This window comes from Helianthus annuus, chromosome 16 (genome assembly GCF_002127325.2).
Source record: "Helianthus annuus cultivar XRQ/B chromosome 16, HanXRQr2.0-SUNRISE, whole genome shotgun sequence".
Taxonomy (NCBI): Eukaryota; Viridiplantae; Streptophyta; class Magnoliopsida; order Asterales; family Asteraceae; genus Helianthus; species Helianthus annuus.
This window is the reverse complement of record NC_035448.2, coordinates 134,096,152-134,121,503: the sequence shown is the minus strand read 5'-3', so window position 1 is coordinate 134,121,503 and position 25,352 is coordinate 134,096,152. Positions and strand designations below refer to the sequence as shown.

The following is a 25,352-nucleotide window of genomic DNA, read 5'->3' as shown; positions in this document are numbered from 1 at the left end:
AAACTAAATATGTAGTGGTGTTTATTTTTTCTTTATTTCTTAACATTTCAATATAAATTTTTATTAAAAATATTGTTGTATTCAAAATAAAGAGTTTCTTTGGTATTCCAAACCGTATCAAATGTCGGTACCATAAACGATTTAAGTATTATCCAAATCATCATCGGTATCATTAAACACATGTCGGTATCCTATTGAGCACATCACATGTGACGCTCAAAAAACCCGAATGTTTAACTCACGAATATGTTTTCTTGTTTTATGGCATGAAGTGGGTTAATTAGTTACAAATAATTTAGTTAATTATAAGTAAATAGTGGGGGAGTAAAGTTTTGTGACAAATAGGAAAGCATGGCAAAGTTGAGAGACTAAGTGGAAAACTGGGTTAAACTTTCAATTAAATAAAAAGTGTAGGATGTTTAGTGTGTGGGTGATGTGTGTGTCGTGTATGGAGAAAGAGATAGAAGAGAAACCCTCTCTCAAGAACATGTATACAATTCAGCCAAATCAAGACCAAAACTGAAGGAAAAACATTGCATTAATGGAGATTTCTCACCCTCTAGCTCATATAAACATGTGGTAAGTTGTAGATTTTAATTTGGTGATTTTGAAAGAAGTGGGTTTATGATTAATCCACGAATTAGTATGAAATTTAGTATGAATATGTATTAGAATCACCATATGGAACACGAGTTATGCAAGATTATGAGTAATTTTATGTTTTGGGAAGAAACCCACTTGTAGTAGTGAAGATGATGATAAGGATGATCATACATGTTCAATAGTTGTGTAATGTTGATGTGTGATGTTGTATGTAATGAGTAATTGTTAGTTAATTTAGATATAGTATGAAAATTATATGATTCTAGTTGAATTTGATGATCTATGTTATGAACTAGGAAGATTATGCAATAAAATACTTGTACATTGTGCCTTGTATGTTGTATGCACACCAAGTATTTGATGAAATGTCTAAGTGACAAAAATAGGAGGAATTGTATGCAATGGATAATATATGTAGAATGTGATAATGATGTAACTGATAATAGATTTGCATAAGGAATATGTTTTAGATGGAATACAAGTGGGAAATTAGTTTGATAAAATGATTTAGTAAGAAACATGCATTAGAAGGTTGTATTACATGCTTTGAAGGTATGATGCACACCATATGTGGGATTAAGTGTTTGATCATGATTAATTAGTAAATGATCATGTACTAAATATGAAGCGTGTGAACTTACTAGCAAGTAAAGATGGTAGAGTTATGTAAATGGGCTAACTTTGAATGTGGTTGTCAATTTGTAGGATCATGAAGAATTAGCATATATAGAATTGACTATGTGATTATATGTGCACATAACTAGGTGATCATGTGGTGGTATGTGTATCACCACATGAGTATTATGTAAGAATGGACTCATGTTTGCAATTTGAAAGTATACATGTAAGTTGGACCGTTGACTTTTGAAAGTCAACAGTGTATGAATGTAATGGATAGGCTTTTGGACATAATTGTAAGAGTAGAGAATTAGTGTGTTAAGTACTAGATGATTTATGTGCTATGTGTGATGGTAATCAAGTTGCGTGAGATTTGAATGAGGTAACTATTGGTATATGTCTTATGTATGCGAAAATTTGACTAATGAAAGCCAAATAATGTGTAAATGAAAAGAAATGAATGTTTGTATGTATGTATGTATGTATGTATGTATGTATGTATGTATGTATGTATGTATGTATGTATGTATGTATGTATGTATGTATGATCATATATGCTAACCTTGATACGAACGTGATGACATGTAAGGAAGGGAATCATATCAATTAACTCAAGCACAGAGGGCTAACGGGTCGAGATGAGGCAAGGAAGTAAGCTCTAATACACACGCTTATGGTAAGTGATTTTCGGAATCACTCTTTAGTATTTAAAGGGAATTGTGATATGTTAATTGTTGAGAGACATGTAGGAATGTAAGTTCATATGAACTTCGTCTATCCTTAATGTAAATTAAGATGATAGTCTCATTATGCTAATTCTAGTTTGAAAGTTGTAGTGTAGAACATGGTAATTTAGTGTGTTGAACATTTATACTAATGGGTGAACATTCTCTAAAATGGGTGTTTGGATGGGTTCAACTCTTCAGTGAACATTTCTACTAATGGGTGAACATTCTTTAAAATGGGTGGTTGGATGGGTTTAACTCTTGAGTGAACATTCCTACGGTTAGGTGAACATTTTCTCTTGAGTGAACATTTCAACTGTTGAGTGAACATTCTTGCTGATGATTGAACGTTATGCATCTGATCGATCCTGGTTCCGTCCCGGTATCCCATAAGATGTTTTAAGGCTCTTAAGTGATGTTAGTGTGACAACCCGCATAATTATAGGTACTGTACAAATTAATTAACCCTAATTATATGCTTAATGACTGTGCTTGATTACATCTGACGCTTTAAACTGCTTACTGATTTATGTTATATACATACATGTGCATTCTTTACATACAGTCACTCCAATTATTTCATACAGACTCTTAGTGACAGACCTGATGCACAAAGCACAGTTAGCACAGTAAGCGGATAACTCAGACACATGCTGACAATGCCAGCACTTAGACAGTTACTATTTTTAGGCCAGTATGGGCCAGGGATAAAAACACTACACCAGTATGGAGTGTAGGGAAGTGAGGACCATAAGACTATGTCACTAGGTGATAGTTTGAGTGCCGGAAAGTGCCTAAAACGCAATTTAATTACAGAATTCCGCATTTTTAGTGACAATTCAGCTTTTAACACACTCATAATATACAGAGTATTGACTAAATGGTCCTGGTCACTTTCCTAAGTGTTGGAATTAATTTCGTTACAAAAAGATGCACAAAAGACGCTATACGGGACAATTAAGCGCTTTAACGGAACGATACGAAACCGAACAACCAGACATTACCCGAGACACGAAAATATTGTCAGAAATATTATTTTGTCATTTTAAATTATTTATGGTCACAAAAATCCCTATACACCATGAAAACATGACATACACCCACTATACTTGGAAATATCCTTAACCTTCTAACTTAATAACTATTAGTTAACAAAAACTTTCACTTTACCCCCCCCCCCAACCGAAAATTCTGCCATGATTACATAAATATTATGCTTAGATTATAGTAAATGCAATCTTGATTCTATTGGTCAAGTATCTAAGCAATGATGGCTATGAGGTTCTAGAATGCATATTTCCAAGGTGAAGATCATCATTACTATCAAGCTCCACACTCAACCTCTCTCCTTCTACAATGTAAACAGCTTGCTGAGTTGAATTTCCAGCCAACTTCAACAGGCTGTAACGGGACCATTTTAAATTGAAAAACTGATTTTCTGAAGCCTAAAATGGGTATTTTGGAATAACTAAACAAATGGCACTGGAATCGTAATTTTTCGAAACCGTTTACTATCTTTAGGGGACTGTTTTAGGACAGCAGCTCAAGCTGCATTTTTACTGCAGAAAAAGTGTGTCATATTTGGAGTCATAACTTGAAACCTGAGTAAAATCGACTCATGGAACTTTTACAGTAGTTGGTCACCGTTGTCAGGATGACCCCCCAACTGAAATTTCGTCAAACGGACTTACGGTTAATTTTTAGTGAATATTTCCGTAAACTGCAATCAGAAGGTAACAAATCTGATTGCAGTCGGGAAAATGATTTTCTATAAAATATAGGTAACAAACTGGACTCCGATATTTTTACATAATAAATTTTGGAACATACAGAACCTTCTGTAAAAATTTGAGAATTTTTGGAAAAGGATGACCATTTTAGAAAAATCCTCGAAAACAGTCCGGTTTCGAGTAATAAAGCTGAAATAAAGTATGTAATGTTTTGTATGTCTATATGTCGGTTTGGTTATTGAAAATGAACTATTGGATATATGTAAAAGAAAATGATATGCTAATTAAGCATGGTCACCCCTATTTACAGAGGAGACTCTGCCGAAATTTTCCGAGAATCCTAACACTTAATAAAATATTCGAGAAAAGTAGATACGAAATAGTTGCCTAACTATTTTTCTAAGAACGATAGTTAAGTTAAAATAATTATTATTGTTTTAACAAAATAATACCAAAGTGACATAACTCAAAACACCAAAACTCTAAGCCAAGGCACGACCCGTTCGTCTAATAGACATTAGTACGTTGTAGGTTGTCGTGTAGCGGAAAGAGTTAAGATTCGAGTCAAGACGCACTACGGTGAGTTCATGACCCCCTATTCCATTACTGTTTTCGGTTTTAATACTTCGGGGGTGGAATACATGTTTACAAATTATTTCAGACATTTTATACATGGTATTGTTAGCTTAAGGAGGGCTTTTATTACGCGATCAAGTGAGTGGTGGGCATGACACTTAAGGCCATTAATCCTCATCGTAGGACCACGGGACATGAGTGATAGATCTATTTGGGTGTAGCGAGCCCACACCCATGAGGCCGGGGGCCCATAGTGGTGACTATGTCTTCATACCGGAGACAAATTTGCTAGGTTTGAGTCTTCCTGCATCATTCACATATACTATTGGATTTGCAACCCAATGGTGATCATTTTTCCTTATTGCTACATACCAGGGACTATTTTTACTTACAGACATATTAAACGGTTTATACACACAGACTTACACATGAACTCGCTCAACTTTTTGTTGACTTTTTAAACTACATGTATTTCAGGGAATTAATTTGGATCTGGAAAGTGATGCATGATTAGCTGCGTACTAAATAAGGATGTCATCCGGAGTCGTAGGTTTGGGAAGTGTAACTCTTTCCTGGACGAGTTGCATGTCTCAAATCCTTGTGTTGTTGGTAGCCTTTTGTCGAGTCTTATGAACTCATTTTAAACAAGTCATGTCTTGTAACGCATTTTGTGGTTGATGTTTTAAGACGATATGTTATGCATTTTCTAAACTACTTTAAATGGATGAACATCTTACGTTTTTATCATATAGCATTGTTGTGATTGTTGCTATGGTATTAAGAAGTCACACCAAATAAACCCACGCTTCCGCAAAAGCCAGGGTGTGACAGCTTGGTATTAGAGCCTCGATCATAGCGAACTAGGATTCTTTCTCGAGTCTAGACTATGATCACTAGGGCTCTCACGAAAATGTTTTTAAACGTTTTTACATTTACATACACTAAAAGTCCAGATCCAGGGCACAAACATTTTTACAAACAAAAGGGTACAAATACACTTTTCAAAATTTTTGTATCAGTCTTAGAGGCTAAGAGAGATTTCAATCTTAGAGACTGCGGGATTCAATCTTAGAGATTGGGGAAGTATAGCCTTAGAGGCTGGGGAAAATTTGAGTCTTAGAGTCTGGGAGGTTGGTCTTAGAGGCCAGGGAGTTAGTCTGAGAGACTAGGGAATTCAGTCTTAGAGATTGGGTGGTGTAACACCTCGAAATTTTGCGTCCAATAATGTATTGACACGTGTCTTAAGTTTACACGTGGCATTATATACTAAATAAAGGACCAAAGTTGACAAACATTGAAAGTAAGTAAATTCGAGGGTTAAAAATGTCAACAAGGGATAAATATACTGTACAATAACCCTAAATGATGCTCGTACCTTCAAACGAATGAATCACGGATCGTACGGGACGAATTGTGGAAGAAAGTGAGGAATTACAAACTACAGGGGCCAAATGTGTCAACATGTTTAAGTTATACCTCTGAGTGACCTTTGGGCATACCTGAGGCTTTGAATGGTAATTTATACTCACTAGAATGTGCGATTTAAATTTCGCGAAGTTCCATTTTAAAACGAGAAAGTTATGATCGAATTCGTTAAATAGGGTTAAAAGCGTCAAACTTTGAAAGATAAGACTATTCGGGTAATAATAAATTAACCAAGGGTTAATAAGTTGGGTAAAAGTTCTGAGGCCCTTATTCGTAAATAAACGAGGCCCAAAGCGCAAAGTTACCCTTTCGAAACCGAAAGGCCAGGGCAATAATTACAAAAGATCTGAAAATCTTGAAAATAAGGCTTCAGGCGGGCCACGTTAAGGTATTGAGGGATCTTACGCGGGCCGCGAGCCATGTATAGATCCGGGCTCTGACAATAGGATTCAGGCGACCCGCGTAAAGGTAGGCTGACCTCTTACGCGGGCCGCGTCAGCCCTGCAGATACAGAAAACGTGGGCATAAGCACTGTTGAGTGTTTTAACCGACCTTAGAGGCAATAATGAGAGCATGGGCGCCCCCTAAACGTCCCCTAGCACTCAGGGACACATGTTGATGATTTAGAAACACTTGTAGGCATGTGTGGCAATGATCTAAGGTGCCTAAACTAGTATAAAAGGGCCTTAAGTTACAACATTGTTCTTCACATCTTCATCTGCCTTCTTGATCACTTCTGGAGCTCAAGAACTCTCTTTTAGCATCCCTGGTCGTGCATAGGACTCTTGTAAGTATGCTCCACCCTTTCTTAGTTAAGTTTTGCTTAGTTATAGCCCAAAAGTCAATCCGTCGTAATTAACGATTGACTTAACGATAAATCACAAATGGTCCAGTGGTTTGTCGAATCAAAGGTAGTTATATGTTGGTAATTATGTGGGAATTAAACCCCTAAAAGGGCACCCTCTAATTCCCACTCTAACTAGTCCGAATGTCGAGTCAAACTTGCTTAGAAAAAGTCAACAAAATGCTAATTTGCGATTTTATGCATAATCAGTAATGTAGATGGCGTGCAACCTGTTTTAACACTCATATAACATGATAATAAGTATATTAACTAGTCTAAGCTTGTTTGATCCGACCAATTACTGTTTTGACCCGGTTCGGAACCGAAAGTCGCAAAACTTTGACTTTTGCTTTGACTTCAGTTCTGACCCGTTATGGTATGATTTAGATATGCCTTAGGACTCTCTTAGGACCAGGTTACATGATGGTATACCCCTCTGTGACCGGTTCGTTGTTTGTCCGAGTCTTTAGCACATTTCCGTTAAAAGCTTAAAAGTTGACCATAACGTCCTTTTCACTTTAAAACGAGAATTTTGGACATGTGAAAGGACAATAACCTTAGTTACTGATTTCTAAGCATGTCCCTAAAATTTCACGTCGATCCGAGGTCTAGAATAGGAGTTATGCTAAATAGCGCAATTACGGAAACTTTAGTAATTAAACGGCGCAATTAGCATAAAGCCTATCTAAACCCGAATTTCGACACCAAACCTTTTACACACTGATGTAAAATAATATTTGGAGATTTTTAAAGATTTTTAATTGTTTTTAACCTGCACATAACCTGCGGTTATGGCGTCGATTCGGTAAATACCGAATATACCCTTTTCGGACATAACTTGAGTTCTACATGGTATTTTGACCCGATTCCAGTTGCTACTGATTTTAAATAATAAATAGAGTATTTTGGACTTTATAAACTGTTCGGAAAACTCAGATTTCCTGTAGAACTCAGAAACCTCTTTTATGATCTTTAAAATGACCAAAATGCCCCTACGGGGCGTATATTGGATTTAAACTCGTTACGGGCATTATGGAAGGTATCCTACTGATACCACAACCTCTTTAGAGCATGTTAACTTAGGAAACATGTGTAGGACTCTTACGGTTCCCCGTTACGCCTTTTGCGCGCACGGTTCGGTTTATGTAACTAGTTTACATAAACTAGCCGAAACGGGTCAAACCTTATCGTTTTTACTTCAAACTCCAGAGTGTGGTTATTATACCCATATAAAACAAGTCTTCAAAGTTGTTGGGCCCAAACCACATTCCATTCCCGGTTTTCGCCTTTCACGCGATTAAACCGTAATTATGCTTTGAAACTGACCGGTCTAAGCTAAGGCTAAATTAAAGACCTGTTAGGATTCTAATAGGTTGTTTAAACCTTCGTTCCAGAGTAGGAGACCAGTAAAAGATACTTGTATTTATTTGATTGAGGTTATTACTTGCTCAGGTAAATACTTTTAACTTATTTTCCATTATACGGGCTTGGGTTACGGTATTTAAAATACCGCTTGGTCGGACAATTGACCCCAACTCATTAGTAGCTGGGTATTATCAATGTGACCCGTTTAAAAATTGGTTTTGTTGGCTTTACGCCTTTGGGAGCTTAATGACCATGTCCCAGATATCCTTGGCATCATTTTACGAAATGGCCACGACCTCGACACGCGGGTGTAGGCGTACACCCGGCAATGTGTCTATATTAATTAAAGGTATAACCGTTGGTTTTCCCGCCACGGCTTTATACTTTGTGGCGTGTCTATTAACCTTAATCCCGACACGACCCGGGCGACCGAACGCATAGCGAACATGTAATTCTTTTACAAGATTTAATTGATAAATTATCCCAAGTTATAAAGAGTTTGTGCCTTGTGCATTCAAATTAATTTTATTAAACATTTTACAAAAGTGTCGGTTGAATGTATTTACCAGTGTAAACTGACGTATTTTCCCCAAAAAGATTAAATGCAGGTTCTGTACGAAATAGGCTGGCCACTCCTTAAGCATCGTTAGAGTCTCGAAAGCTTGAGATGCCATATCTGTTGAACAATATTTATATTTTTATTTTGATCCCCTGTGGATTTGTTTCGACTACTCGTGATACTTGGATATTACAATCAGTGGTTGAAATATAATTTATCTTTATGCTTCCGCTGTGCATTTAAATATTGTGGTTTGACTATATTGTTGCCAACTACGTCACGGTAATCTCCCACCGGGCCCACCGGTGAAACACGTGGAAATCGGGGTGTGACAGGTTGGTATCAGAGCCAACGTTGAGTGAATTAAACACTATCCTTATGTGTTTAATCTCAATGACACAATTGCACATACTTGAGTCTAGACAAGAACATAGGACAAATTCGAATTGTTATTCTAGTTTGTCTTTTATTGTTTATGGTGATTTAAAGTTTGTTAAGCAGGAAATATGCCACCAACAATCAGACGAGGAGGAAGAGGCAAAGGGCCGATCACTACTCATAATGATCACGAGGCCGGACCTTCCAACATGCGAGCTCCTTCCAGCACAAGGAGTGAAGAACCTTAGAGGCGTAGGAGAAACCTCTTTGAGCCTGCAAGACGGTCTACCTCACACAGTTCGACACCTTCATACCATCACTCTTTTGGACCAAATTCGGAGAACGAACCCAGTAACCCTCAACCTTCGTTTATACCTCTCCAGCGTTCTGTTTCGCACCGTTCCTATGGCGACCCTACTCCTTTCTTCCAAAGCCAGTTCAACCCGGCTGATTATGTCCGAGAACCAATAGGTTATAACCCTTTAGGACCCGAAGACCATTTCTCCGAGGACAATGCGGTAGATATGGACGAAGACACGGATCCCATAGAACCTGCAAGAGGTACTCCCAACCATCCTATCGAGATCTCTGATGGGTCATCCTTTCATGGAACACCCTATCAAGGTCCCGGCAGTTACCAGGCGAGGTTTAACCAGTGTGATTGGTACTTTACACCCTCTCACCATTCATCACCTCACCAGCAGCAACAGCAGCAGGATCCTTCCGAGGATTCGCGATTCGTGGCAGTTACGCCACCGCCTCCACCGCCACCAGTTCAACAAGCACCTCCAGATCCGCCAAGGCGTAGGAGATCAGGCGCGCGGATGTCCACCCGAGGAGGGGAATTTCATTTCAGCACCCCTCGCCACTCGAGTGCAAGTCATTTTCCGCCATTGCCTGAAGAACCCCAAATGGGTGAACCTTCAAGCCACCCTGCAAAGGTGAATTCTGCACCAGTTGCACCACCTCCGCCACCATTTGGGTATGATAACCCGATACCAGCGTACGCCGGTTCCACCGCGTACAACCCGTTTGAGCAGCCGACTCACGCGCACTACAACTATAATTATGCAGATGCCAACCCATACTTGGTAGCGGCCAATTACAACGCCCTCCATCCCGACAGACCTTATGGGGATCCTTGGGGATTAGGATACGCAACTCATAGGTATCCAGCACCTACTAGAACTCCGGCTCAGCAAGTAACACAGCAGCCACGTTTTTCCCCACCAGAACAGGAAGAAATCCTCCACCGTTTGAATCGTGTGGAACGAGACTTTGAGCAAGAACGTAAGAACAATCGTGGATTCCTTAAAGGCCTTGCAAACCTGCTAAAAGGGAAGAAGAAACGAGATCATTAGTCTTTATATGTTCTATTGTAGTTCTTATTTCAATCAAGTCCCTATGTGGACATTTGTTTGTTTTAGTCCCTGTGTGGACATTTATTATGTTTATTCCTTGCGTGGACAATTGCCTTTCAGTCCCTACATGGACTTATCTTTTTGTCTCTGTGCGGACATCTATCCTTGTATTTGGTCCCTGCGTGGACTTATTTTCTGTAAACCTCTGCGTAGGTATTTGTCTTTTGAAAGTCCCGTTTAGGGCAGTGTGTAATCATTATGATTAATGGAATGTTAAGTTTATAAATTTCATTTTTGTCATTTTACTACATTATTATATGAAATAAACTAGAAACTATTCCTTTTAAATAAGTCTGCCTAAATAAAGAATCTTAATGGTGAGACCTAGCCTGGTGTCATTATACGACCCGGCCAAGATGGTGAGACCTGAGTAAAAGATTCAAGATTCCTGTTAACCTCTGTAACGTGTTAACATTCTTGGTAGATGTGATTCGTTGAAATCACACGCGTCATTCTTATATAAGAATCCTTCAGAGGATTCCAAGACCTAAGTTAATGATTTAAGAATCATGGGTTTAAATCATCAATTAAGATGATCACTTATCAGACATCCATTAGTGATGTAGTGCCTACGGGCCATACTTATTGTCATATAAGACAAAAGACAGTTGTAGTCTATGACTCCCTGTCAGAAAAGGTAAAAGAACTATGGTTCAAACCTTCATGTCTTGATTCACTGAAATCCTGGCTACTAATATATAAAATGTCCTTGTGACTAGGCTTTTGTGCCACTAACAATATTATTTGTAATTAGGATAAGTTATATTCAAATCCTAAATAAAAGTGAGTAACAAATTAACCAAATATGGTCTATGTTTACCATGATTAATGAATTGCCATAAAAGACAATTCCATAATAAACTCCTAAATAAAATTCTGTCATATTCCTTGTAGCAGATCAAGATCGCGATAGCTGACCCAAATGAAGTTAATAGTCATTCGAAGGAGGATGACAACGATAACGCCCAAATTCATATAACGGGCGCTGAATTGAAAGCTCTAGTAGACGGCGCTGTTAAGGCGGCCTTGGATCGACAGTTCGAAGAATACACCGAGTCTCGAAGCAGAACCCTATCTACACCACACTCAAAGCCAAGAACCCATTCTAAATCTCACAGCAAACCACCCTCGACCCCGTCTAAGCCTAAGAAGGATGATGATCGACACTCATCCAATGAGAATATTGTCCATCCTAAGAAGAAAGTGGTCGATGATACACCTCGCGCCAGGGGTTGCACGTATAAGTACTTTGTCTCCTGCAAGCCCAGAGATTTTACTGGGGAAAAGGGTGCGGTGGATTGCATGACCTGGTTAGACGAAATGGACATTGTTGTGGACATCAGTGGTTGTGCTGAGAGAGACGTGGTGAAGTTTGTGTCGCAGTCGTTCAAGGGTGAAGCCCTAGCATGGTGGAGATCATTGGTTCAAGCCTCTGGGAAGGCTGTTTTGTATAGCATGACATGGGAGGAATTTATTTCTCTCATCAAAGAAAACTACTGCCCTTAGCACGAGGTTGAGAAGATAGAATCTGATTTCCTATCGTTGGTCATGAAGAACCTGGATTGCCAGGCTTATCTCACGACTTTCAACACTCTGTCAAGATTGGTTCCGTACCTTGTGACACCGGAACCCAAACGGATCGCGCGTTTCATTGGGGGTTTGGCCCCAGAGATAAAGCTAGCATGAAGGCTTCTAGGCCTGATACCTTCAGGTCCGTGGCAGATATATCTCTGTCTCTCACACTGGATGCAGTGAGACAGAGATCGTTGAGAAATGCTGATAGTGAGAAGAGGAAACGTGAAGATGATGATTCACGTAGGTCTAGCAAGAAGCACCCGGGAAATCGTGACCACAAGAAGGGGCCAGAGAACAAGAAGAATGACCGACAGTCGGGCGATAAGCCCTTGTGCAAGGTTTGTCAGAAGCACCATTTCGGAAGGTGCAGGTATGAAAAGAAATCCCAGCCAAAGGCATGTGGGATATGCAAGTCCTCTGAGCATAGGACTCTTGAGTGCAAGAAACTCAAGGATGCAACTTGTTATAGTTGCAACGAGAAAGGGCACATCAAGACTAACTGCCCGAAGATAGTGAAGAAGGCTGAAGATGGGAAAAAGACCAATGCGAGGGTCTTTCAGATGAATGTTCAAGAGGCTATCCAGAACGACAACGTCATAACCGGTACGTTTCTTATCAATGATGTATTCACAAGAGTCTTGTTTGATTCTGGAGCAGATAAATCCTTTGTGGATGATAAGTTCTGTGAGTTGTTAAAATTGCCTGTTAAAACCTTGAATGTGAAATATGAAGCAGAACTAGCTGATGGGACTATGGGAACAGTCTCAACTGTTTTAGATGGATGTGTTCCATTAGGAATCACTCATTTCCTTTATCCCTGTTACCCTTTAAACTCGCTGGTTTCGACGTAGTGTTGGGTATGGATTGGTTATCGCATAACCAAGCCTAAATCGTGTGCAACCAGAAACAAGTGGTAATCAAGACTCCGTCTGGAGAACCACTTACCATCCAGGGAGATACTCGACATGGATTGCCTGCACAAGTATCTATGCTAAAGGCATCCAGATGTTTGAAGAAAGGATGTGTCATTTATATGGCACAGGTGACTATCGGTGAAGAAAAACCCAAGATTGAAGACATCCCAGTAATCTCTGACTATCCTGAAGTTTTCCCGGAAGAACTGCCTGGGTTGCCACCAGATAGGCAAGTGGAATTCAGTATCGACATCATTCCAGGAGCCGCGCCTATTGCGAGAGCACCTTATAGATTGGCACCCACGAAAATGAAAGAATTGAGGACGCAACTAGATGATCTGCTAGCCAATGGTTTTGTTAGACCAAGTTCATCTCCTTGGGGAGCACCAATTTTGTTCGTTAAGAAGAAAGATGGTTCGATGCGTCTATGCATCGATTACCGTGAACTGAATAAAGTTACAATCAAGAATAGGTATCCTTTGCCCAGGATCGACGATCTGTTCGATCAGTTGCAAGGAGCGAGCTACTTTTCCAAGATTTACCTACGGTCAGGGTACCATCAATTGAAGGTCAAGAACGAAGATGTGCACAAGACTGCATTTAGGACTCGCTATGGTCATTTCGAGTTCCTAGTGATGCCTTTTGGGCTCACTAATGCACCTGCCGCATTCATGGATCTCATGAATCGCATCTGCAAGCCTTATTTGGATAAATTTGTCATTGTCTTCATCGATGACATCCTCATTTACTCCAAAAGTCAAGCTGACCACGAGAAGCACCTTCGATGTATTCTTAACCTGCTTCATCAAGAAAAGCTTTATGCCAAATTCTCTAAATGTGAATTTTGGCTACGAGAAGTCCAGTTCCTTGGGCATGTAGTCAACGAGCGTGGTATCCAAGTGGATCCCGCCAAGGTTGAAGCCATCATGAATTGGCTGGAGCTGAAGACACCTACGGAGATTCGCAGTTTCCTAGGTCTAGCAGGATACTACATACGCTTCATCGAAAATTTCTCAAGAATTGCTGCGCCCCTAACTTCTTTAACTAGAAAGAGTATAAAGTTTAATTGGGGTCCTAAGCAGCAAGAAGCTTTTGATATCCTCAAACAAAAGTTGAGCAATGCTCCAGTGTTGACATTGCCGGAAGGAATGGAAGAATTTGTCGTATATTGTGATGCATCGCACACCAGTATGGGTTGTGTGCTTATGCAGAGGGGCAAGGTGATTGCCTATGCTTCACGACAATTAAAAGTGCATGAAAAGAATTACACCACCCATGACTTGGAGTTGGGTGCCGTTGTATTTGCACTAAAGCTATGGAGGCATTACCTTTATGGCATTAAATTTGTGATCTATTCTGATCACAAAAGCCTTCAGCATATGTTTAATCAGAAAGATCTGAATATGAGACAACGACGTTGGATGGAAACTCTGAACGACTATGATTGTGAAATAAGATACCATCCAGGCAAGGCCAACGTAGTCGCAGATGCCTTGAGCAGGAAAGAAAGAGTGAAACCAATAAGGATTAATGCCAAGAGCATTGAAATCAAGAACAGTCTAAATGAGAGATTGTTAGCTGCACAGAAGGAAGCTGTGTCAGAAGCTAACTATCCTCACGAGAAGCTAGGAGTAACTGAAGAACAGTTATCCTATGGCAAAGATGGAATTCTGAGATTGAATGGAAGGATATGGGTTCCTGTTTATGGAGGTCTTCGTGACGTTATCCTTCAGGAAGCCCACAGTTCCCGATATTCCGTTCAACCTGGAGCGGATAAAATGTACCAGGACTTAAAGGCAAATTTCTGGTAGATAGGCTTGAAGAAGTCTATAGCCACCTATGTAGCAAAATGTTTGACTTGTGCGCAAGTAAAGGCAGAACATCAAAAGCCGCCAGGCTTGCTACAACAGCCTGAACTCCCCGAGTGGAAATGGGAAATGGTGACGATGGATTTCATCACCAAGTTGCCAAAGACAAAGAAGGGAAACGATACAATATGGGTAATAGTTGATAGACTGACCAAGTCAGCACATTTCCTACCCATAAAGGAGACTCATAGCTCCGATATACTAGCCCAGTTGTTTGTAGATAAGATTGTAGCCCTTCATGGCGTGCCTGTGTCTATCATCTCTGATAGAGATACCAGATACACGTCACACTTTTGGAAAAGTTTCCAACAATCTTTGGTCACACGTTTGAATTTCAGTACGGCTTACCACCCTCAGACAGATGGACAGAGTGAGCGTACAATCCAAACGTTAGAAGACATGCTTCGTGCATGTTCGATCGACTTAGGTGGCAGTTGGGATAACCACCTACCATTAGTCGAATTCTCCTATAACAACAGCTACCATACCAACATTAAGGCTGCACCTTTTGAAGCCTTATATGGTAGAAAATGTAGAACGCCCGTTTGTTGGGCAGAAGTTGGAGATGTCCAGATGACAGGACCTGACATAATATTCAAAACAACGGAGAAGATTGTCCAAATTCGCGATCGATTGAAAGCTGCCCGAGACAGGCAGAAAAGCTACGCAGATTTGAAGCGTAAGCCTTTCAATTTCGAAGTAGGCGACAAGGTTTTGCTTAAGGTATCACCCTGGAAGGGGGTGATGCGATTCGGTAAGAAAGGCAAGTTAAGCCCGAGATATATTGGACCTTTCGAGGTAATCGAACGTGTCGGATCGGTTGCCTACAAATTAAACTTACCGGAAGAGCTCAGTGGTATCCACAATGTGTTCCACATCTGTAACCTGAAGAAGTGTTTCGCTGACGAATCACTGGTTATACCGCATACAGATGTACACATCTATGAGAGCTTAAAGTTCGTTGAAAAACCTGTGTCGATCGAGGATCGACAGGTTAAGAAGCTTCGCAGGAAGTATATACCAATAGTGAAGGTAAAATGGGATGCCCGTAGAGGTCCCGAGTACACGTGGGAGGTAGAGTCCACGATGAAGGAGAAGTACCCTCATTTATTTCAATAAATCTCGAGGTCGAGATTTCTTTTAAGGGGGTGAGGATGTAACACCTCGAAATTTTGCGTCCAATAATGTATTGACACGTGTCTTAAGTTTACACGTGGCATTATATACTAAATAAAGGACCAAAGTTGACAAACATTGAAAGTAAGTAAATTCGAGGGTTAAAAATGTCAACAAGGGATAAATATACTGTATAGGAACCCTAAATGATGCTCGTACCTCCAAACGAATGAATCACGGATCGTACGGGACGAATTGTGGAAGAAAGTGAGGAATTACAAACTACAGGGGCCAAATGTGTCAACATGTTTAAGTTATACCTCTGAGTGACCTTTGGGCATACCTGAGACTTTGTAATGGTAATTTATACTCACTAGAATGCGCGATTTAAATTTCGTGAAGTTCCGTTTTAAAACGAGAAAGTTATGATCGAATTCGTTAAAAAGGGTTAAAAGCGTCAAACTTTGAAAGATAAGACTTTTCGGGTAATAATAAATTAACCAAGGGTTAATAAGTTGGGTAAAAGTTTCGAGACCCTTATTCGTAAATAAACGAGGCCCAAAGCGCAAAGTTACCCATTCGAAACCGAAAGGCCAGAGCAATAATTACAAAAGATTTGAAAATCTTGAAAATAAGGCTTCAGGCGGGCCGCGTTAAGGTATTGAGGGATCTTACGCGGGCCGCGAGCCATGTATAGATCCGGGCTCTGACAATAGGATTCAGGCGACCCGCGTAAAGGTAGGCTGACCTCTTACGCGCGTCGCGTCAGCCCTCCAGATACAGAAAACGTGGGCAGAAGCACTGTTGAGTGTTTTAACCGACCTTAGAGGCAATAATGAGAGCATGGGCGCCCCCTAAACGTACCCTAGAACTCAGGGACACATGTTGATGATCTAGAAACACTTGTAGGCATGTGTGGCAATGATCTAAGGTGCCTAAACTAGTATAAAAGGGCCTTAAGTTACAACATTGTTCTTCACATCTTCATCTGCCTTCTTGATCACTTCTGGAGCTCAAGAACTCTCTTTTAGCATCCCTGGTCATGCATAGGACTCTTGTTAGTATGCTCCACCCTTTCTTAGTTAAGTTTTGCTTAGTTATAGGCCAAAAGTCAATCCGTCGTAATTAACGATTGACTTAATGATAAATCACAAATGGTCCAGTGGTTTGTCGAATCAAAGGTAGTTATATGTTGGTAATTACGTGGGCATTAAACCCCTAAAAGGGCACCCTATGATTCCCACTCTAACTAGTCCGAATGTCGAGTCAAACTTGCTTAGAAAAAGTCAACAGAATGCTAATTTGCGATTTTATGCATAATCAGTAATGTAGATGGCGTGCAACCTGTTTTAAGACTCATATAACATGATAATAAGTATATTAACTAGTCTAAGCTTGTTTGATCCGACCAATTACTGTTTTGACCCGGTTCGGAACCGAAAGTCGCAAAACTTTGACTTTTGCTTTGACTTCAGTTCTGACCCGTTATGGTATGATTTAGATATGCCTTAGGACTCTCTTAGGACCAGGTTACATGATGGTATACCCCTCTGTGACCGGTTCGTTGTTTGTCCGAGTCTTTAGCACATTTCCGTTAAAAGCTTAAAAGTTGACCATAACGCACTTTTCACTTTAAAACGAGAATTTTGGACATGTGAAAGGACAATAACCTTAGTTACTGATTTCTAAGCATGTCCCTAAAAATTCACGTCGATCCGAGGTCTAGAATAGGAGTTATGCTAAATAGCGCAATTACGGAAACTTTAGTAATTAAACGGCGCAATTAGCATAAAGCCTATCTAAACCCGAATTTTGACACCAAACCTTTTACACACTGATGTAATATAATATTTGGAGATTTTTAAAGATTTTTAATTGTTTTTAACCTGCACATAACCTGCGGTTATGGCGTCGATTCGGTAAATACCGAATATAACCTTTTCGGACACAACTTGAGTTCTACATGGTATTTTGACCCGATTCCAGTTGCTACTGATTTTGAATAATAAATAGAGTATTTTGGACTTTATAAACTGTTCGGAAAACTCAGATTTCCTGTAGAACTCAGAAACCTCTTTTATGATCTTTAAAATGACCAAAATGCCCCTACGGGGCGTATATTGGATTTAAACTCGTTACGGGCATTATGGAAGGTATCCTACTGATACCACAACCTCTTTAGAGCATGTTAACTTAGGAAACATGTGTAGGACTCTTACGGTTCCCCGTTACGCCTTTTGCGCGCACGGTTCGGTTTATGTAACTAGTTTACATAAACTAGCCGAAACGGATCAAACCTTATCGTTTTTACTTCAAACTCCAGAGTGTGGTTATTATACCCATATAAAACAAGTCTTCAAACTTGTTGGGCCCAAACCACATTCCATTCCCGGTTTTCGCCTTTCACGCGATTAAACCGTAATTATCCTTTGAAACTGACCGGTCTAAGCTAAGGCTAAATTAAAGACCCGTTAGGATTCTAATAGGTTTTTAAACCTTCGTTCCAGAGTAGGAGACCAGTAAAAGATACTTTCATTTATTTGATTGAGGTTATTACTTGCTCAGGTAAATACTTTTAACTTATTTTCCGTTATACGGGCTTGGATTACGGTATTTAAAATACCGCTTGGTCGGGTAATTGACCTCAACTCATTAGTAGCTGGGTATTATAAATGTGACCCGTTTAAAAATTGGTTTTGTTGGCTTTACGCCTTTGGGAGCTTAATGACCATGTCCCGGATATCCTTGGCATCATTTTACGAAATGGCCACGACCTCGACACGCGGGTGTAGGCGTACACCCGGCAATGTGTCTATATTAATTAAAGGTATAACCGTTGGTTTTCCCGCCACGGCTTTATGCTTTGTGGCGTGTCTATTAACCTTAAACCCGGCACGACCCGGGCGACCGAACGCATAGCGAACATGTAATTCTTTTACAAGATTTAATTGATAAATTATCCCAAGTTATAAAGAGTTTGTGCCTTGTGCATTCAAATCAATTTTATTAAACATTTTACAAAAGTGTCGGTTGAATGTATTTACCAGTGTAAACTGACGTATTTTCCCCAAAAAGATTAAATGCAGGTTCTGTATGAAATAGGCTGACCACTCCCTAAGCATCGTTAGAGTCTCGAAAGCTTGGGATGCCATTTCTGTTGAACAATATTTTTATTTTTATTTTTATTTTGATCCCCCGTGGATTTGTTTCGACTACTCGTGATACTTGGATATTACAATCAGTGGTTGAAATATAATTTATCTTTATGCTTCCGCTGTGCATTTAAATATTGTGGTTTGACTATATTGTTGCCAACTACATCACGGTAATCCCCCACCGGGCCCACCGGTGAAACACGTGGAAATCGGGGTGTGACAGGTGGGTTAGCTTGGAAAGACTAGGATGTATACATGATTTTATTGTTATTTGTTTTCATGCTTACCTTATTTGTGTGCATATGTTGTGGTTGTGTTACAGACACCATGGCATCATCTGGTAGTGGAGTATCCAACGCGAGTGACCCGATGGCTTTTACTTCTGATGACGAGATGGCCACCGATTCGGGAGTTTATACCTCAGACACCACGAGCACTGATGAAGACGATTTTCAGCCTTTTGCCCTACCGGACTTCGGAGACGACGTACCCCTAGCTGACGGCCCACCAGGAGAGGACCTACCCCTTGTCCCAATCCCTGCCCCTCTCCCCTTCGCTGCAGTTCCCTTTGAGGAACAACCTATCGACGCGTTACCCGATGGTGACATCGACCTACTCATTGAGGGTCCCCCGGAGGGAGACCAGGATGGTGGGGCCCCGGTGGAGGACGGTGTTCCACTTGTTGATATCCCAGTTGTTGATCCTATTGTTCCCATGGTCGAGCTTCCTGATATGGAGAGTCAGTCTGATTCGTCCGCTTCAGGTTCCTTTGAGTCGATAGCTTCTCATATCCCACCGTTGGGACTCGGTTACATTCCTCGCATGGACGCTGATGAGGAGATGGAGTTGGAGCATCCTGCTGAGGCTCCTGTTCATCCAGATGATCCGATTCCTGCCATGCTTGCTGATTATCAGCCCGCTCCAGTCATTTTCGGGCCCGTTCTTGCCATTGACCCTGTTCCTGTCATTGATGCACCCGTTGTTGCACCACCAGCTGTTGAGATACCAGATGTAGCACCCATACCCGATCCCATGGCGATTTTTGATGACCTGGCACCGTTTGCCACCCATATCGACCCGAGGTACGCTAACTCCAGCAATGGGTGGATTGAGGAGGATGACTACCCTCCGTACGTGGTCCCAGTCACTCCCCCTCCCACACCCATCGCTGTACCACTCGATGCTCCCTTGTTTCCTCCATCCACATCTGGTACCCATGGTACTGACCTTCCTATCACTTTCCTTCAGGACATTCCTCCGCCCCAACCTGGGGAGGGACCGTCGAGTCAGCCCTCCGGCCACACCTCATTCATGCCAGAGGATAGCCAGTTCTTACCGCAGGTCCCTTATCCAGATTTTGTTCCACCAGTGTCATTTTCTGCACCTTTCGTGACCCAGTTTCCCCATATCACTTCACAGTTTGCATTTACCCCACACATTACACTTCCGGTTTCAGCCCCGATGGGTGAACCATCCCTATGGTCAGCACCCCATGTCATGCCTGTATCTGACCCTTATCATCCATTCCATGACGGATACCCTGTAGAGGACACGCTCGCGTCACTGCAGTTACAGCGGGACGCCTTGAGACGATGTGTCCAACAGTTGGAGAGAGCTCCACATCCTCACTGTCCCTGTCAGACTCTGTTTTCAGCACCGCACACTTCCTTTCCATCATCTCAGGATTCAGACGTTCATTTCCTCCCTCTCGATCGATAGGTTGCTTTCGTGTTGCGCTTTGCCTATGCACTTGAGGAGGATTTGGTGCAGTTGCGCCGATTGATTTTCTCTCATTTTCCACCTCCTCCTCCACCGTCAGCTTAGGGATACTCGGGGCAACAGGGATTTCAGATCTTCTACAGACCGGCTACTCTTAGTGGGAAGACAACGCTAGAGCCATGATTATGAAGACCTTTTGAGACCACGATTTTGGTTTTTGATTTATTTGTTATTGTACTCAGACAAGGGTGATGTAGCCCTTAGTATGTTTTGGCATATGGTGAAATTGTGAAACTGTATTGGTGGTTTGTTTATGAAACTTAAATCGCAAGTCTTTTAAATCCATGCATTGTTGATTATTTGTTATGATTATGACATAAGATGTTATGTGAATGATGAATGTTACTACATATACGTATGATTATCATACTTACAATGACCTGACCAATATGGAACTTCCTCTAGAAAATGCCTCCACGACGCGACACACGCATGCCGACTAACCAGGCAGAACTGCAAGGAATCATCGCTGCCGCAATTGCACAATATGCTGCTTCTCAAGGAGACTCAAGCGGAAACATTTCGAACAACAACCCTCCGAATGGTAATGATCAGTCATAGGAGACACATTACACTATACGTGGATGATTTTTGTGCGACTGCTAATGATTCCTATGAATGACATTGCTTGTAGAGGGTGTACTTTGAAGCAATCCTTAGATTGCAAGCCGCAAAACTTTGATGGCACTGGAGGTGCCGTAGCTTTCACTCGTTGGACTGAAAAGACGGAGACAACAATAAGAATGAGCAAATGTGCACCGGGACAACAAGTCACATACATCACTGGGCTCTTTACAGATGGTACCCTATCATGGTGGAATCTTCAAGTTCAAACACTAGGAGAGGCTGCAGCATACGCCATGACTTGGGCTGAATTGAAAGAGCTGATGCGCAAGAAGTATTGCTCCAGAGCTGAGATCCAGAGATTGGAAACCGAATTTTGGAACCTAAGGATGGAAGGACCAAAAATCGCTGATTATGTTCAAAGGTTTCATGATCTGTCCCATGTGGTGCCGTACATGGTCACGCCTGAATTCAAGCGTATCGAACGTTTCATCTGGGGGTTAGCACCTCAAATTATGAGCATGGTCACGACGTCAAAACCGACAACCATTACTGAAGCCATCGACTTAAGCATCTCACTGACTGAAGAAGCCATTAGGCTAAACAAGTTTTCAAAGGATGATCAGAAAAAGAAGGAGACTCATGTGGAGTCGTCTGGAGAAAACAAACGCAAGTTTTCCAACTTCAAGCAAGGAACCAGCAGCGGTAGCAAGAGAAATAAATCAAACACACCGGCCAGGGCCAAGACTGGTGATGAAAACAGAGGGAAGGGTTACATGGGCACTCTGCCCAAGTGTGGTACATGTCAGTTCCATCATCCCGGCCCGTGCCGACTCAGGAAATGCGAATCTTGCGGGAAGACGGGCCATTCGAAGGAGACGTGTTGGGTTGGATCAGGCCAAGGTAGTCAAAGGGGTTACAATAACAACAACCGTGGTAATGGAAACAGGCCGCAAGGAAATAATGGGGGAAACGGAAATCGTGGGAATGCCCCGAATCAAACTGGTAACCGGGGAACAAACGGAAATCGAGGCGGAAATGGTAATGGGAATGACCGAGGGCCAGGATGCTTCAACTGCGGGGACGTTGGGCACTTCAAAAGGGAATGCCCAAAGCTAAATCAAGCGCAAGGCCGAGTTTTTAACATTGGTACGAGGGAAGCGCGCCAAGATCCAAATGTTGTCACTGGTACGTTCCCTATAAACCAACGCTATGCATCTGTTCTTTTTGATACTGGTGCCGATTATAGTTTCGTATCATTAGAATTTAAGAACATACTTGAATTGGCCACTAGTATGTTAGACGTTCCGTACTCTATTGAATTGGCGAATGGGAAACTAGTTGAAACGGGTGAAGTTATTAGGGGATGCATGATAGAACTGGGAGAACACGAATTTACACTAGACCTACTGCCAGTCGAGTTGGGAAGCTTCGACGTGGTAATAGGGATGGATTGGCTGTCTAGCAACAAAGCCGAAGTGGTTTGTCATGAGAAGACCATCCGCATCCCAATGGCTGATGGGGAGACGATTGTAGTTCATGGAGAAAAGCGCGATACGCCATTGAGGATCATTAGCTGCTTGAAAGCTAGGAAGTGTTTGAAGAAAGGATGTGTTGCCTTCTTGGCACATATCGTTGATAAGGAAGCCGCTGAGCCAAAAATCGAAGACATTCCAGTCGTGAAGGAATATCCTGAAGTCTTTCCAGAAGACTTGCCAGGATTGCCGCCTCCAAGACAAGTCGAATTTCACATTGACTTAGTTCCAGGCGCCGCACCTGTGGCTAAGGCACCCTATCGACTTGCACCTTCAGAGATGCAAGAGCTGTCAACACAACTCCAAGAGCTGTTAGATAAGGGATTCATCAGACCAAGCTTCTCACCTTGGGGAGCTCCAGTTTTGTTCGTTAAGAAGAAGGATGGTAGTTTCCGTATGTGTATAGACTACCGCGAGCTTAACAAGTTGACTGTCAAGAATAGATATCCTCTGCCAAGGATCGATGACCTGTTTGATCAACTACAAGGTTCAAGTTTCTACTCGAAGATCGATCTACGATCGGGTTATCACCAGTTGAGAATACAAGAGGAAAGTATTCCCAAAACTGCTTTTAGAACGCGATATGGACATTACGAGTTTCTGGTGATGCCGTTTCGGTTGACAAACGCTCCAACAGTTTTCATGGACTTGATGAACAGAGTCTGCAAGCCGTACCTCAACAAGTTCATAATCGTATTCATTGATGATATTTTGATCTACTCGAAGACGAAAGAAGAACACGAGCAACACTTGAGAGCTATTCTAGAGCTGCTTAAGAAGGAGAAGTTGTACGCTAAGTTCTCGAAATGTGAGTTTTGGTTACGCGAAGTCCAGTTTCTTGGACATGTGGTTAATGGAAGTGGAATCCATGTGGATCCCACAAAGATCGAGGCGATCAAGAGCTGGGAGACTCCGAAAACGCCAACCGAGATTCGGCAATTCTTAGGTCTGGCTGGGTATTATCGAAGATTCATTGAGGATTTTTCTAAAATCGCTCAACCTCTGACCGCACTCACACAAAAAGACAAGAAGTTTGATTGGAGCGATAAGCAAGAAGAAGCGTTTCAGTTGTTGAAAAACAAGCTTTGTGACACACCGATTTTAGCTCTACCCGAAGGCACGGACGACTTCGTGGTATATTGTGACGCCTCGCGTCAGGGTTTAGGCTGCGTGTTGATGCAGCGACAGAAAGTCATAGGTTATGCTTCGCGCCAGCTGAAGGTTCATGAGAAGAACTACACCACGCATGACTTGGAGTTAGGCGCCGTAGTGTTCGCATTGAAGATCTGGCGACACTATTTGTATGGAACAAGATGTACAATCTTCACTGATCACAAGAGTTTACAGCACATTTTTGATCAAAAGGAACTTAACATGAGACAGAGACGCTGGGTTGAGCTGTTGAACGACTACGACTGTGAAATCAAGTATCACCCAGGAAAGGCGAATGTAGTTGCTGACGCCCTAAGTCGAAAAGAAAGGATTAAGCCCATAAGGGTTAGGGCTTTAGAAATGATTGTTCAGACGGACCTCTCGTTGCGCATTCGTGCCGCGCAGAGAGAGGCCTTGAAAGAAAGGAATATCGAGGATGAGTATCTCCGTGGGATGGAGAAACAGTTAGTGCCAAACAAGGAAGGAACCTTGTGTTTCATGAATCGAATTTGGGTTCCTCTGTTTGGAGGATTGAGAACGGTTATATTCGATGAGGCTCACAAGTCACGATACTCGATACATCCAGGAGCGGATAAAATGTACCAAGATCTTAAGGATTTCTATTGGTGGCCTAGGATGAAAGGCGATGTCGCAGTATATGTTGGCAAATGTTTAACTTGCGCCAAGGTTAAAGCCGAGTACCAGAAGCCTTCAGGTCTCCTGCAACAACCTGTAATACCCCAATGGAAATGGGAACAGATTTCCATGGACTTCATAACAAAATTGCCAAAGACGCCCAAGGGCCATGATACAATTTGGGTAATGGTAGACCGACTGACAAAGTCTGCGCACTTCCTGCCGATCAAGGAAAAGGACAACACGAGTAAACTCGCTGAAATATACATGAGGGAGATTGTTGCACGTCATGGAGTGCCTCTCTCGATTATCTCTGATAGAGATCAACGCTTCGTATCAAGGATTTGGCAGTCCTTCCAAGAAGCATTTGGTTCTCAATTGAATCTGAGTACGGCATTTCACCCACAAACTGATGGCCAGAGTGAACGAACAATTCAAACATTGGAAGATATGCTGAGAGCATGTGTAATGGACCTGGGTGGTAGCTGGGACAAACACTTACCCTTGGTCGAATTTTCGTACAACAACAGCTACCACACCAGTATTGGAGCCACGCCATTTGAAGCTCTTTATGGACGCAAGTGTCGATCACCGCTATGCTGGGCTGATGCGGGTGATAGACAGCTGGTTGGCCCCGAAATGGTTCAAGAAACAACATACAAGATCTTTCAAATTCGAAAACGCATTGAGGCAGCTCGCGATAGACAGAGAGGCTACGCAAACCAAAGAAGGAAACCTTTGGAATTTCAAGTTGGGGATATGGTTTTGTTAAAGGTTTCACCCTGGAAGAGTGTGGCACGCTTTGGAAAGCGTG

At 41.6% G+C, this 25,352-nt stretch overlaps 1 protein-coding gene and 1 long non-coding RNA gene across 3 annotated transcripts; both read left to right on the top strand.

The window, feature by feature from the left end:
* The first annotated feature begins 416 nt into the window (after window positions 1–416).
* LOC110917084 lies at window positions 417–8,517 on the top strand. Of its 2 annotated transcripts, none has more exons than XR_004883601.1 (3): window positions 417–579; window positions 1,811–1,897; window positions 8,484–8,517. It is a non-coding gene; the product is annotated as an uncharacterized LOC110917084 (long non-coding RNA). The 2 variants fall into 2 exon arrangements; XR_002580316.2 differs by lacking the exon at window positions 8,484–8,517 and adding an exon at window positions 4,730–4,964.
* Window positions 8,518–19,199: 10,682 nt separating this feature from the next.
* On the top strand, window positions 19,200–20,591 carry LOC110919633 (proline-rich protein 36-like). Its single transcript, XM_022163898.1, has one exon. It carries the CDS (start codon window positions 19,200–19,202, stop codon window positions 20,589–20,591), a length of 1,392 nt encoding a protein of 463 aa, XP_022019590.1.
* The last annotated feature ends 4,761 nt before the right edge of the window (window positions 20,592–25,352 follow it).

Excerpts from the sequence above, each read along its gene's own strand:
- LOC110919633 (XM_022163898.1), top strand. The coding sequence starts at position 19,200 with ATGGCATCATCTGGTAGTGGAGTATCCAACGCGAGTGACCCGATGGCT.